This window comes from Anoplophora glabripennis, unplaced genomic scaffold (assembly GCF_000390285.2).
Source record: "Anoplophora glabripennis isolate ALB-LARVAE unplaced genomic scaffold, Agla_2.0 scaffold212, whole genome shotgun sequence".
NCBI classification, from domain to species: domain Eukaryota; kingdom Metazoa; phylum Arthropoda; class Insecta; order Coleoptera; family Cerambycidae; genus Anoplophora; species Anoplophora glabripennis.
In genome coordinates this window covers 66,507-79,092 of record NW_019416424.1, presented here as the reverse complement: position 1 = coordinate 79,092, position 12,586 = coordinate 66,507, and the positions used below count along the sequence as shown (strand labels likewise).

The following is a 12,586-nucleotide window of genomic DNA, read 5'->3' as shown; positions in this document are numbered from 1 at the left end:
AAAAAAAAACATATGCTCTGGTTGAAATTCAATACAAGCCTTTTCTTTAGTTTGATCTTGAAATGATCTTGAATTGACTTGAAGGTGACCGGTTACACTATCTCCAGATTCAGATTCTGTGAGCCCAAAAACCTATACACTCACTGGTCAAAATTCAATACGTCTTTTCTTCAGTTTGGCCTTGAAACGACCTTTACCTGACCTCCATTTGACCATGTTCTGAATTATTTATTGTGTTCTATTCGTGGTTAAAGTTTGATTCACTCGAACTGAAACACCCTGTATATTGTCCAAAATATGCATTTGTCTAAAATTGTCTTCTGATTATTGTCCACAATCCACAATCGTTTACATGTCTATTCATTAAAAATAAGAGATTAATTTATTTTAGAATATTAGAGGTTTATAGCTGTTTTTCATGTTGGAGCAGACACAGGGTGGGCTTGCCCTACAATCCATAATTAGATTTATTCACTAAATTATGACTAGCCTCTATCTTGGATAATTCTAATCATAGGCCTGAGTACGTTTTGAATAATTTTAAAAATTTTTAGTGTTTCCCTACGAAACAATCTAAATTTTAGATCTCATGGGAAATTTTGTGATCAAAAAATATATCATCGTTATGCCCTCTTTAAAGGGCAGAATTCGATAAACTACACCAAACCACATAATCTGGTTAAAAACAGCCGTCTTATTTCATACAGAATTATGATTGTCCCCGGGTAAAATTAAAAATAATTATTGTAATTCTTAAATAAAAAAGGGCAAAAGACAGTTTTTTAACTCTACTGAACAATTTCATAAAATACACATGTCGCATTTTGAAGGGGCAATGACGATATCCTATTAAAAATAGTCATGAAAGCTTCTTTATTGTAACACAACAGACACTTTTTCAAAAGACATGTATGCCCTAGCGTTTAGTAAAGATTGGTCAATCGAATATTGTCTCGAATGAGACTAAAATCGGATCAATCGGTTGAAAATTCGATTTTTAATTAGTCTAAAAGTTGTGGTTTTTGTGTTAATAAAAATTATTAAAGATTTATTTCCTTGATTACCCTATTTAAATTTCTTTGTACACCCCTGATTTTCCAGGATTGTTAAAAACTTTCAAAACTTAAAAATCTAATTTTCAACTAGCTGAGCTGCCTTATCTCATTCAGCACAAAAGGACCCCACACAAATCTTATGGGAAATGGCTCCCAGTTAAATTGGATGAATTTTTTATATGTTACGTATCACAAGCAGGCTAACCCACATAACCCTGGGAACAGCGAGTTTAGTCACTTATTTTTCTTGAAATAATTAAATTCCATACCACAAGCATGCTAACCCGCCTACTCCCTATCCCACCTAAAGCCTAGAAACCACCCCTACCAAACCACATGCAGGCTAACCCACATAACCCTGGGAACAACGAGTTTAGTCGCTTATTTTTCTTGAAATAATTATATTCTGCACCACAAGCGGACTAACCCGCCTACCCCCTAATCCACCTAATCCCTAGAAACCACCCCTGCCAATCCACAATCAAGCTAACCCACGTAAACACGGGAACAGCGAGTTTAGTCGCTTATTTTTCTTGAAATAATGAAATTCCACACCACAAACATGCTAACCCGCCGACTCCCTTCCCTCCAAACCAATCGAGCACTTGAAAAATAGGAGAAACGTCAACAAGGAGACGACTAACCTGGCGCAGAGCATTCATACCTCTTTCGAAAGGATGAAACGGGGTTTGGTAGGGGTGGTTTCTAAAGGCTATGTGGATTAAGGGGTAAGCGGGTTAGCCCGCTTTGTGGTGTGGAAGTTAATTATTTCAAGAAAAATAAGTGACTAAACTCGCTGTTCCCAGGGTTAGGTAGGTTAGCCTGCTTGTGGTTTGGTAGGGGTGGTTTTTAGGGGTTAAGTGGGTTTATCTCGGAACCCGTGGAGTTTTGGGCTTTATGCCCATGAAGATATTTGTTCAGGACGCCGAGATACTAACATATAAAAAATTCAACCAATTTAACCGGGACCCATCTCCCATAAGGTTTTTGCGGGGTCCTTTAATTATTCACAAGCATGGGTGTAGCTAGGATTTTTGCTTGGGATGGGCCCAGGGCTGCTGCAAGCTTTAGGGAAGGCTCAAAAAAGAAGAAACGACACACGCAATCAACGACTTACCGATATATTTCAAAACCTAAGCAATTGATTCCAAAAAAAAAGGTGGCAAACGACTTACCGATATGAGAAAGATGATATTGGATCTTGGATCTTTTTTTCTGGGGTGTGCCCATGTTCACAAGATTTACTAGGAACTGCTTCTGGAAAAAAAAAGAATTATTTTGGCGCAGTCTAGATCATCATAGAATTCTAGATGCATACCTAACATACTGCTTTTAAAGAGTCCAATAAATTTAAAAAAATAGGTACTATAATTCTTAGTCAATACCAGTATTTTCTTATGATAGTCCTTTCACACTAATGAAAGATTAGATAACAAAGACGCAATATTTAAATGATTTTTCAGCTTGTTGTGCTGTAGTCTATGTACCTATTCACCGTCAATTACAAACTTATATGGCACTTGTTTAGCTAGGAATCTTTAATCTACCCTTATTGTTCTCGGGCTAGGCTCTGTGGGGGCGGACCCTCTGTCAGAACCCGTAGGCCCGCCCTGATCATTTCAGTTCTTGTTAGCCGCTACGGACGGAACCGTATCTCAGATAATATTGGTCCTCTGAGACGTTCTGTAGTGGTCTCTATAACTGGTGGCATTCAGTGTTTCCAAACGTTTCGCCGTTCTTCATTGTCGCCATCTTCAGTGGTGAGTCGGCAAAAGTTTCGCCGCGACTGATCAAGGCGGGCCTGCGGGTACTGATAGTCGGTTCGCGACTACAAAACCTAGCCCGAGAGCTATAAGGGCAGGTCAAAGATTTCTAGCTAAGGCTAAGGAAGTGCAATGTAAGTTTCTATAGTAGGATCGTATTCGATGCAAAGTAGAGCAAAAAATTGTCGGTCTTTTATCAAAGGTAAATCGTCTCATCATTTTTAGGAGGCGTAAGATGAACCATTTAAAATTTAAAATGAAATTGAATGTAAAATCTGAAATACCGCTGCATACGCACTGTGTTCTGATTTATTACTTTGCATCGAATATGATCCTACTATAGTTGGCGGCGACCAGGTATATAGGCCACCACATAACAACCCTAAAAATATACTTAGATTTAAAATCCGTCATCGTATCATTAAGAATACAATATATTATTTCCTAGTTTTATTTTAAGAACTCGTCGTTAGTAATAAAAGAAAATAACGTACTTTTGCGATGTTAGATTTTTAAATCGAAGAATACTAAAAAAAACACTGTTATAAATTTTAATAATCGTTCTCTAAACCTTGGCAGTCCAAGAATTATATAAAACTTGCCTTGTTACTTTCTTTTGCAAACAAATAAAAAACAGTCAAGTTCATTAACATACTTAATATCCAAAGCTGTTTATTATTCGCATTAACAACTTTCTCTCCTCAGCTTGTATTTAGTGACATTCATTTTTTTACTATATGCGAACTGATAATCCTCATACCTACATAATTAATAATTAATAGTACCTTTCATTTTAATAATTATACCTTAATGAAACAATTAATCTTATTAATAATTACAAAGTTTTTATTAAAGCGTTTGCAAGCTTTTAAATAATACCAAAATTTTGAGATAAGTTACATACTAGTTACCGCCCCGATGATGAAAATAAAAAAGGAATTAGCAATTTCTGATCTGTATTATCCATATTAGGAAAAAAAAATTATATAACCAATTTTTTTTTTAATATTTAACCAATTTTTGTCGGCACATATTGTTAAATTAATTGAAAGTGAAGTAAAATAAAATTTCTGGGGCAAGATAAGGCACAGATAAATATGTGTACCAGAGATAACTGTTCTAATAGATCAGAGCGCTATTTAGCAGCATATATTTAGAACGTATTGTATGGTACATGTTACACGATTTAAGAATAGAAATCTTGTTCGAATCGTCAATGTGAAAGTTCCCCAGAATAAAACGAAGCGGGTTTTGAATCAAACAATTTCTCCTCCATCGATTGAAGATGCGAAAAACGTAGAAAGAAAGGGGTTGTGAAAGTGGAAGTACGCAGGCGTCAGTTTAATCAAAACGAAATATGCTGTAGGTGCAATAGCGATACCACCAAGCAAGTAATACTTTTGTCTTAGTGATTAGTTGAATTTATATTATACCAACTTCTAATTCATCATGGAAACAGAAAATATGAACATTTTTGATAAACTTGGGGTGGTGTGCACGTTTATAGTGGGGTTCCAGATTATTAGATGTATGACACGAATTTTATATAACAATTTTATTGCTCCAGCTTTACAAATCAATGGAATTAACATTAAGGACACGGGGAAATGGGCAGGTTAGTAATACACCTTTATTTTTAATACTCAAAATTTATGACTAGTTTTTGAAATATATTTTTTCTAACTGGGACTATATATTTTTTTATTTAATTCTATACATTTTTCGAACTAATATACAGGGTATTTTTCGTCATGTCTCAAATGCTCCTGTATTTATTTCTTGCCAACGAATTGTATAAGATAAAAAAAACCACCGCGTCCGTAAAACTGTTATTTTGTTTTAATTTAAAACTAGTTAAGCGGATCCATTTCGAAACTGTTTTTCAAAATATTTTAAATTCAAAGCGATTTAAACTAAGCTTCCTGTGCCTTTCTAAAATTTGCGTCTTCATAATATGAATATTTTTGAAACTCACGTAAAAAGTGGTCATGTGAAAGTTTAAAAGTAATGGTAATGATGGATAAGTATTCAAAATAAGCCGCATATCACTTTTTACACCTCAACAGAACCTCGATCATTCTTTATTCACAACAATTTAATCCTGCTTAGAATTTAAAGTACTTCGCACATAACGATTGTTAAATACTTATAATACTGCTTGGTTAAATGTATTACAAATATTATTGTAATATTCATGTCATCAAATACATAGTTATACCATTTTTCCAGCGAGATTATAAAAAAAACTCACAATCTATAATAGAAGAATATTGAAATAATGAACGCAGATTATATTTAAATAAAACAGTAATGTCGAAAATAAGGAATTGGACTTCTAACACTAAAAAAAAACATTTTTTCTGTAAGAAAATATACAATGAAAATGACAAACGGTTGTTAAACATGTTTATCACTTAATTCTTTAGTGGTTACAGAACACTAGTTTTTCTGTAATTTAATTTTCTTTTGTTATTAATTAGGTATGATTGTTGATATGGGTCAAATACGTGTCTTATGAAAGAATTATTTTGTAGATTTTTGCTTTTTAATGAGTTCATTGTTCAGTACCAATTTGAAATTAAAATTACGACGTGACTGTACAATATGTTGAAAACCTTGCACTGCACTGTACAATAACAAGCATTTTTCTTATCTAGAACATATTACAATGTCTACGTTAAGAATTAAAAACAATGTCGAACAATTCGTAATACATAAAAAAACTTTTAAATCCACGTTTTATAATTTTACTAGTAATATAGGTACTCACCTAATAAAATGGTATTTTAGAAATACATAATAGGTAAATTACATTTTCTAAAACGTAATTGAAAAAATCGTAAGGTAAATGTTAAATTGTCAAATATTGTTATTAAAAACTATTTTTTCAAGTATATACCGGGTGTAACTTTGAATGGAGGTTATATTTACACGGAGGCTACGTTTGAACCTCAGAAATACATAAATATATAAAATATGATGACTTTAAAGTAACACGTCGCAAAATCAAACAAAAGCGAAATTATTTTTTTCATTGCAGTTTCGCTCTCTGCCACTCCTTTAGTTCCAAACTTTTAAATTTCAGATATAAAAACAAATTAATGCTATTTCTTTTAATAAATCAACTTTTTATATTTTCAGTTGTAACCGGGGCAACAGATGGTATAGGAAAGGCATATGCCCAACTTCTGGCGAGCAAAGGTTTAAATATTGTCTTGATCAGTAGGAGCCAATCCAAACTCGAGGATGTTGCTAAGGAAATAGGTACATTTAATACACATACTTGTTTTTGTTAACACAGCAAGGTAATCAACAACTTTACTGCTTCACTGTGTACAGTTGGTATTTAAACACTTAGAAATTGCAAATAATGTTTTGTCAATAGATCATTTTCTAACAATAACCCAGTGGTGGCTCGTCGTATGAAGCAACTGAGGCTCTCACACCGTATATTTTAATACCTACTACTCTACTATTAACCTAAATAAACAGTTAGGTAAACTAATTTCCAATTATTAGATTCATCAAAAATCAAAATAAAAGTATAAAATAATTGTTTGAATATTGAATATCTCGTCGCTCGCCGTTTACATCGGCGTGGCATTTGATATTACTCGCTAGTCCCTACTAGTCCCCACCACAGTGAGGCCAGAAATTCTTTGCTTGTAGGCGCGTCACACTTGCCTACATATTCTACAGTTCCTCCTCCACGCGAGGCGATTAAAATAACGTGATTTAGAAGGGAAGCTGTTTGTACTTATCTTGTAGTTTCAGTTGGCGGTTAATGTACGCGCCGCATAGTACGCGGGTGGTGTCTAATGTCAGTGTGAGGGATAGTACAAAAGCTGTAAGGATAAGGACAAGGCAGGTATTAATTTAAATAAAAAACAACTTACTTACAACAAAACAAAGTAAGACTAAATTTAACGTAATTTAATAGATACTTATTACACCTACATAGGTAGTTAATAATGAAACTATCTCACAATATTGTTTCTTGATCTCTTGAAACATCTTTTTCAAGACGTAATGACGTAAACTACTGCTCTAAACAAATTATAATCACTAGTCGAAGAATTTTTGAATTAAGAAACGAAGAAAAATTTAAAAATATTTTTAATTATGCGAAAAATTTACTGTACTACCAAGTTAACGGGACAAAAGTTGCGATGAATTAGAAATATTTTCGAAATATATTTCGTTTTGGAAATTTACATAATTTAAATTTTTTTGCTTTACTAGATCCGTCAAAATTTCCCGAATATGCAAACAAATTTCCCGAAAAATCGTTTGAATGTTTATTACAAATGTATCCAAACGTTTTTGAAATAGATAGGTTAAAAAACGAACTTAATATTTTGTACAGAGACGAACAATTTCGTAATTTAGAAGTTCAAAAAACGATAGAAATATTATATAAGGAATTTAAAATGGTATATTCGGAAAGATACAAATTGTTTTACCCAGTTTTAACAATTTCTGCAACAAGTGTCTCGCTAGAAAGAAACTTTTATGTCTTAAGCGCATTAAGACTTAGAAATACGATGACACAAGAGCGCTTAAACAACTTATCAGAAAAAGAACTATAGTAGGATCGTATTCGATGCAAAGTAGAGCAAAAAGTTGTCGGTCTTTTATCAAAGGAAAATCGTGTCATCATTTTTAGGAGGCGTAAGATAAATCATTTCAAATTTAAAATGAAATTCAATGTAAAATCTGAAATACCGCTGCACACGCACTGTGTTCTGGTAGTAGCTGTAGTCGCCCAGGTGCATCGAGTGTACGAACTGGTCGGTTATACGTCAAATACTAACCTGGCGAGCTTGATCGTAGAGCAGGGAACAATAAACAGTGGCGCGTACAGAGGTGAAATGTAGTACATATGTGGAATTTAGGAAACAAATTGGATTTATAATAAATTACATTTAAAATAAATAGTTTATGAGAATAAAGTAATTTTTGTAGGAACAAGGGTGCCAGACCTGAACTGATCCCCTCGTCCCTTCATAATGTATAAAGAAATTATTCAATTTGTAAAACCCTTAAAAGCGTACTTCAATGGTTCCCTTGACAGGCAATGATTTATTACTTTGCATCGAATATGATCCTACTATACATATTGCAAAGACTTAGTGCCGATCCTTAATTTTATGGAGACATTATAAGTAAATTTGCAAATTTAAAAAACGGACGAATAAACCTGTTTTATAAAAACTTTCATTATGTTTTTAAAATATTTTATATGTAAATAGATAAGTTGGCTGGCTACCTTATGAAAATTTTGTTTTTATAATTTTTCATATTTTTTAATCTTCATAAACCAAGTAGGAACAATTTCGTTAATTATTAGGTAAACATATCACTTTGTTTTTTTACTGTTACTTAATTTTATTGTAAATACAATTTTTAAAGTTCTGATATTATTATTAATAATATATTTTTTTAATTTACGGTTATAATAGGGCTATTGGCGAAGATCTTCATAGTAAAAAATGACATGGAAATTTACTCCTATTATTTGAGAGCGGATTAATAAAATATCCAAATAGTTGCGTATTATTTTTTATAAAATCTTAATGAAAATCCTTCTCGTGAACATCAGTTTTTGTATAATGTAAATGCAACTAAAAATTTCCAGATACATTTAGTCGTTTGACCTTGATTATTTAAAAACTTTTTCCTGCGGCGTTTTTTTTTCTTTCTTGCCCACCTAGTAAAAAAGCCAAAGGCCGCAGCTATTCACGAGCCGCCACTGCAATAACCCCCAGATATCAAATCGGAAATATTGTGATTCCAAAGCATCTATCACATCTCAACAATTTCACCTCAATGATAATTTTTAAGTCACATTTTATAATTGAGTAAAAAGAAAAGTTCTTTTAGAATAAATGAGGATAATTTTTTTACGTTATTATATTTTAATTTATATAAAAAGGTTATGAATGATGTTTACAAGTTGTAACAGCGACGTTGCAACAAATTTTTATGACTATTTCGCTGCGTCAACACAAACAAACAAGAGTAACGTTTTTTTCCTTCAACGATTTCTGAACACATTACAATCCTTCAAAGGACCGTTAATTAATCAATTTATTTACACGAGAACTATTTAAATTATAAACTTCAAATTTGGTGCAGTGCAGTGCAGTGCACTTCATAGTAGCTACATGCATGTGAAACAAGGTTGGCATGATATATATCAATGATATATATCCGATATATATCATTGATATCTATCACGATATTTATTCCTTGATATATATATATCATGATATTTATAAAAATTTAAATGATTCCTACTGGTTTAAAGTTGCTAAAACAGATGGCAGCAAAACCATATGCTAATCGTTGACGAATGTGTTTATTTATGTGATTCCCCGAATTTTTCAACAAAGTAAAATTGAATGAATATTTTTATTTCATTAATTTTCCAGGTGTTAAGTCAATTCGAGCGGATGGTGTGTGTTTGTATTTCTTTTAATATTTATGAAATTTATGTTGACTTCGGTGTAAATTGGTTAGTTTTCGTAGTACCTAATATTCACGCAAATATTTTTTATTAGTTTTAGAATTGATATTTATTTTTTCGTTCTTGTTTTTGATATCTGGAATAAAAATATTTACTTAGTTTCTTAATTTTATTTCGCTACTATAATATTATACATAAACTAATTAATTAAAAAATATATATATCAAGACTTGATATATATCGGATATATATCAAGATATATATCCGATATTTGATATTTATATATCATGATATTTGCCAACCTTGATGTGAGATTTGATAGAATAGTGTTGTCGAAATTATGAGAGATGTGAATGGTTTCATCTGACTAGCGCAACTTTGCCTTTTGAGTTTTATAATAATAAATAATAATAATAATAATATTCGGCCATATGTAGAAATTAAGGTTACGCTATCATAATAAAAAATATTTTGTTAAAGGAGTGGTTAAAACATTTTTTGCTAACTTTTTATATACAAATTGTTACAGTCCCATCTTAATAAAGTAGCTATAGTACAATTTTTAAATTGTCCAAAGTTTTTATTACGGTTATTAGTTTGTTATCCTAGGATGACGAGTTTTATGACTAGGGCTGTCAGAGAGAGCCGCAATTCAATGGCGTGCCAAGCGAGTTAACTGAGACATGCGTGAGCCGCTGTCCCAGAATGCTTTTCACGTTTACGTCACGCTAGTATACTTGTTGTCTTTGTTATCGTGAGGATTCCTATCCGTTGGTGTTTATCTACATTGTAGACAATTTAATTTGTTGCTTTTTAATAAACAATGCGTAGGTACGCTTATGTCCCGCGGCTCAGTTCTGACAGCCCTATTTATGACAATACCAGCAAATACTTAAAATAAATGACTTTTTAGATACTAAAAGTGATTTTTTGTCATAACTATGTGTATTTAGCTGGATTCAATTATTAACTTTGTCTTTAAACTTTCTCGTCATATTTAAAAAACATATTGATCGATTTGCATGAGTGTAAATATCACAGCAATGTTAGAAGCATTTGTTAACAGCGAAGATCAGTAGGTGTATATACATTCAATTTTTCATAATCTCTATTTGTTAGAAACTGGAGCAAATGAATTAGTATTATCCTCTGTTGTGGTTTTTGGTTCAAAAATGGCCGCTCCAATTTGTAAAAGAAGATTATCTTCAACATTAAATAACTAATTTTCACATCCCTTCTAATTACGACGCCATTGTTAGTTTTGTTCAAATTTGTTTTAGGAAAATCGTTATTCTTGTTTTTTATTTATTTTTGGTGAAAGGAATTTCTTTATAGCTTCTCGTAACTTCGCTGTAACATTCTGCATATCGCATAATTGTCATTTTTTTCTCCAACTTTTCAGAGAAGGAGAACAACGTGGAAACCAAAATAATAGCAGCCAACTTTACGGACACAACCCAAATTTATTACGAAATAGACAAACAGTTACTAGGATTAGACATAGGAGTTCTGATCAACAACGTCGGTATGAGCTACCCATACCCAGAATATTTCCTGGACCTGAAAAACGCCAATGACTTATACAAAAACATAATAAACTGTAACATATTCTCCGTTACGAACATGTGCAAAATCGTAATGCCGGGCATGGTGGAACGGCGTCGAGGCGTTGTCGTAAACGTTTCGTCAACATCTGCACAAGTACCAAGCCCGCTTTTAACAGTATACGGCGCCTCGAAAGCCTTCGTTGATAAATTTTCGACGGACCTTTCAGCAGAATATTCAAAATACGGCATAATCGTTCAATGTTTACTGCCTGGTTACGTAGCAACCAATATGTCTAAAATCAGGACGGAGACGTGGATGGCACCCTTCCCACTTAAATATGTTAAAGAAGCGATGAAAACTATAGGCATAAGAGAAAGAACTACAGGCTATTTTCCTCATTCCGTGATGGCTGGTGTGATCCATGCTTTAGACAGCTTGTCGCCGCGACTGTCGCGATGGTTGATCATCAGGACGATGACCAATATAAGGGCCAGAGCTCTTAGAAGATCCACCCACTGATTTCTGAATGTTTTATTTTTATTTATTGCACTTATTAAAAATGGTGTGTTCTATGTTGAATTGTTATTGTTATACACGTAAGGAAATAATTTTTAATTTAGTCAAATACCTTTATAAGTCAATTGTGTTATAATTTACATTAATATAGTGTTTTATACATGTCACAATTGTCACAACTCATTTTTAAATACTGTACAAATAAAAAAAGTTTTTTAATGTCAATGTGTCTTTAATTGTCAGCACCAGGTCCGCAGGTAATTTTTTTTTCTCACTTGTAGGTCCTGGCATTCTTTTTTTTTAAGTAATACCACAAAAAATAATTTCAAACAACATGATTGCAGTAAGAATTATTTACCTAATCATTACTTGTCTAGTGATACGTACATTTTACGCATATCTTTCAAATAATAACGGTATTAGTAATATTTTCTAAGTCACAGATATAAAATTAAGCCTCACCAACAACTGTGCTTTATTTCCTTATTAATATAGTACCAATTTATCGTCTAAAGATATCGTAATTCTTATGCGAAATGTAATAGGTATGCAATAATCCTGGACCATTTGTATATCTGGTTGCATAAACTTGTTCTGAATAGTAACATTGGTATATATTTTTTTATATAATAAATAGATCCAATCTATTCTAAAAATTTGACACAAATGAAGGTTAGTTTAATGGTTCAATCTACCTTTCTATAATGGCATTATAGACCAGGACGGATCTGTTTTGAGGTGGATGTGAGAGGGGGCAAGCAAATTTTTTACAAGTAGCAGACAACTCACATAATAAAAGTGTAGATCCCTAAATCTGGGCGAGGTCCGGAACATTTTAAATTTGCAAAATTATTTAAAAATTTTGAAAAATACCTATTTTATCTGAGTTTTTACTTATATCTTGGAACCTATGCATTTTGGAAGAATATTGAAAAGGAAAAAAGTTTTAGAATTGAATTTTGCACAATATACTGCAAGTTAAAATTTTTTAAGTTTATTGCTGATGTTGCAAAATAGGAACAATGAATGAAAAAAAGGCAAAATAATCAAGTTTTTTGGATAATTTTCTTAAAATATTTTAATTGCTCCGAGGGCATTCTAATTTTGGTAAAAAAAAAACTTTAGAGTATAATAAAACAACGCACCAAATTTAATTAAAATCGGTTCGATAGTTTTCGCAAAATAATTTTTTGAAAAAAAAAAAATTTCGAATTTTCAAAATGTTGCACAGCCTC

The 12,586-nt window shown here is 32.3% G+C and overlaps 1 protein-coding gene across 1 annotated transcript; it reads left to right on the top strand.

Annotated features, from left to right (window-relative positions):
- Positions 1–3,949: 3,949 nt before the first annotated feature.
- On the top strand, positions 3,950–11,576 carry LOC108909742 (very-long-chain 3-oxoacyl-CoA reductase). Its single transcript, XM_018714151.2, has 3 exons — positions 3,950–4,433; positions 5,960–6,082; positions 10,690–11,576. Exons 1-3 carry the CDS (start codon positions 4,268–4,270, stop codon positions 11,352–11,354), a joined length of 954 nt encoding a protein of 317 aa, XP_018569667.1. The 5' UTR covers positions 3,950–4,267; the 3' UTR covers positions 11,355–11,576.
- The last annotated feature ends 1,010 nt before the right edge of the window (positions 11,577–12,586 follow it).

Bases quoted from the DNA above. Each gene is read 5' to 3' on its own strand.
- LOC108909742 (XM_018714151.2), top strand. From the start codon at position 4,268: ATGGAAACAGAAAATATGAACATTTTTGATAAACTTGGGGTGGTGTGC. The intron at 4,434-5,959 runs GTTAGTAATACA...TTATATTTTCAG, and splicing joins GGACACGGGGAAATGGGCAG to TTGTAACCGGGGCAACAGAT. The intron at 6,083-10,689 runs GTACATTTAATA...CCAACTTTTCAG, and splicing joins GGATGTTGCTAAGGAAATAG to AGAAGGAGAACAACGTGGAA.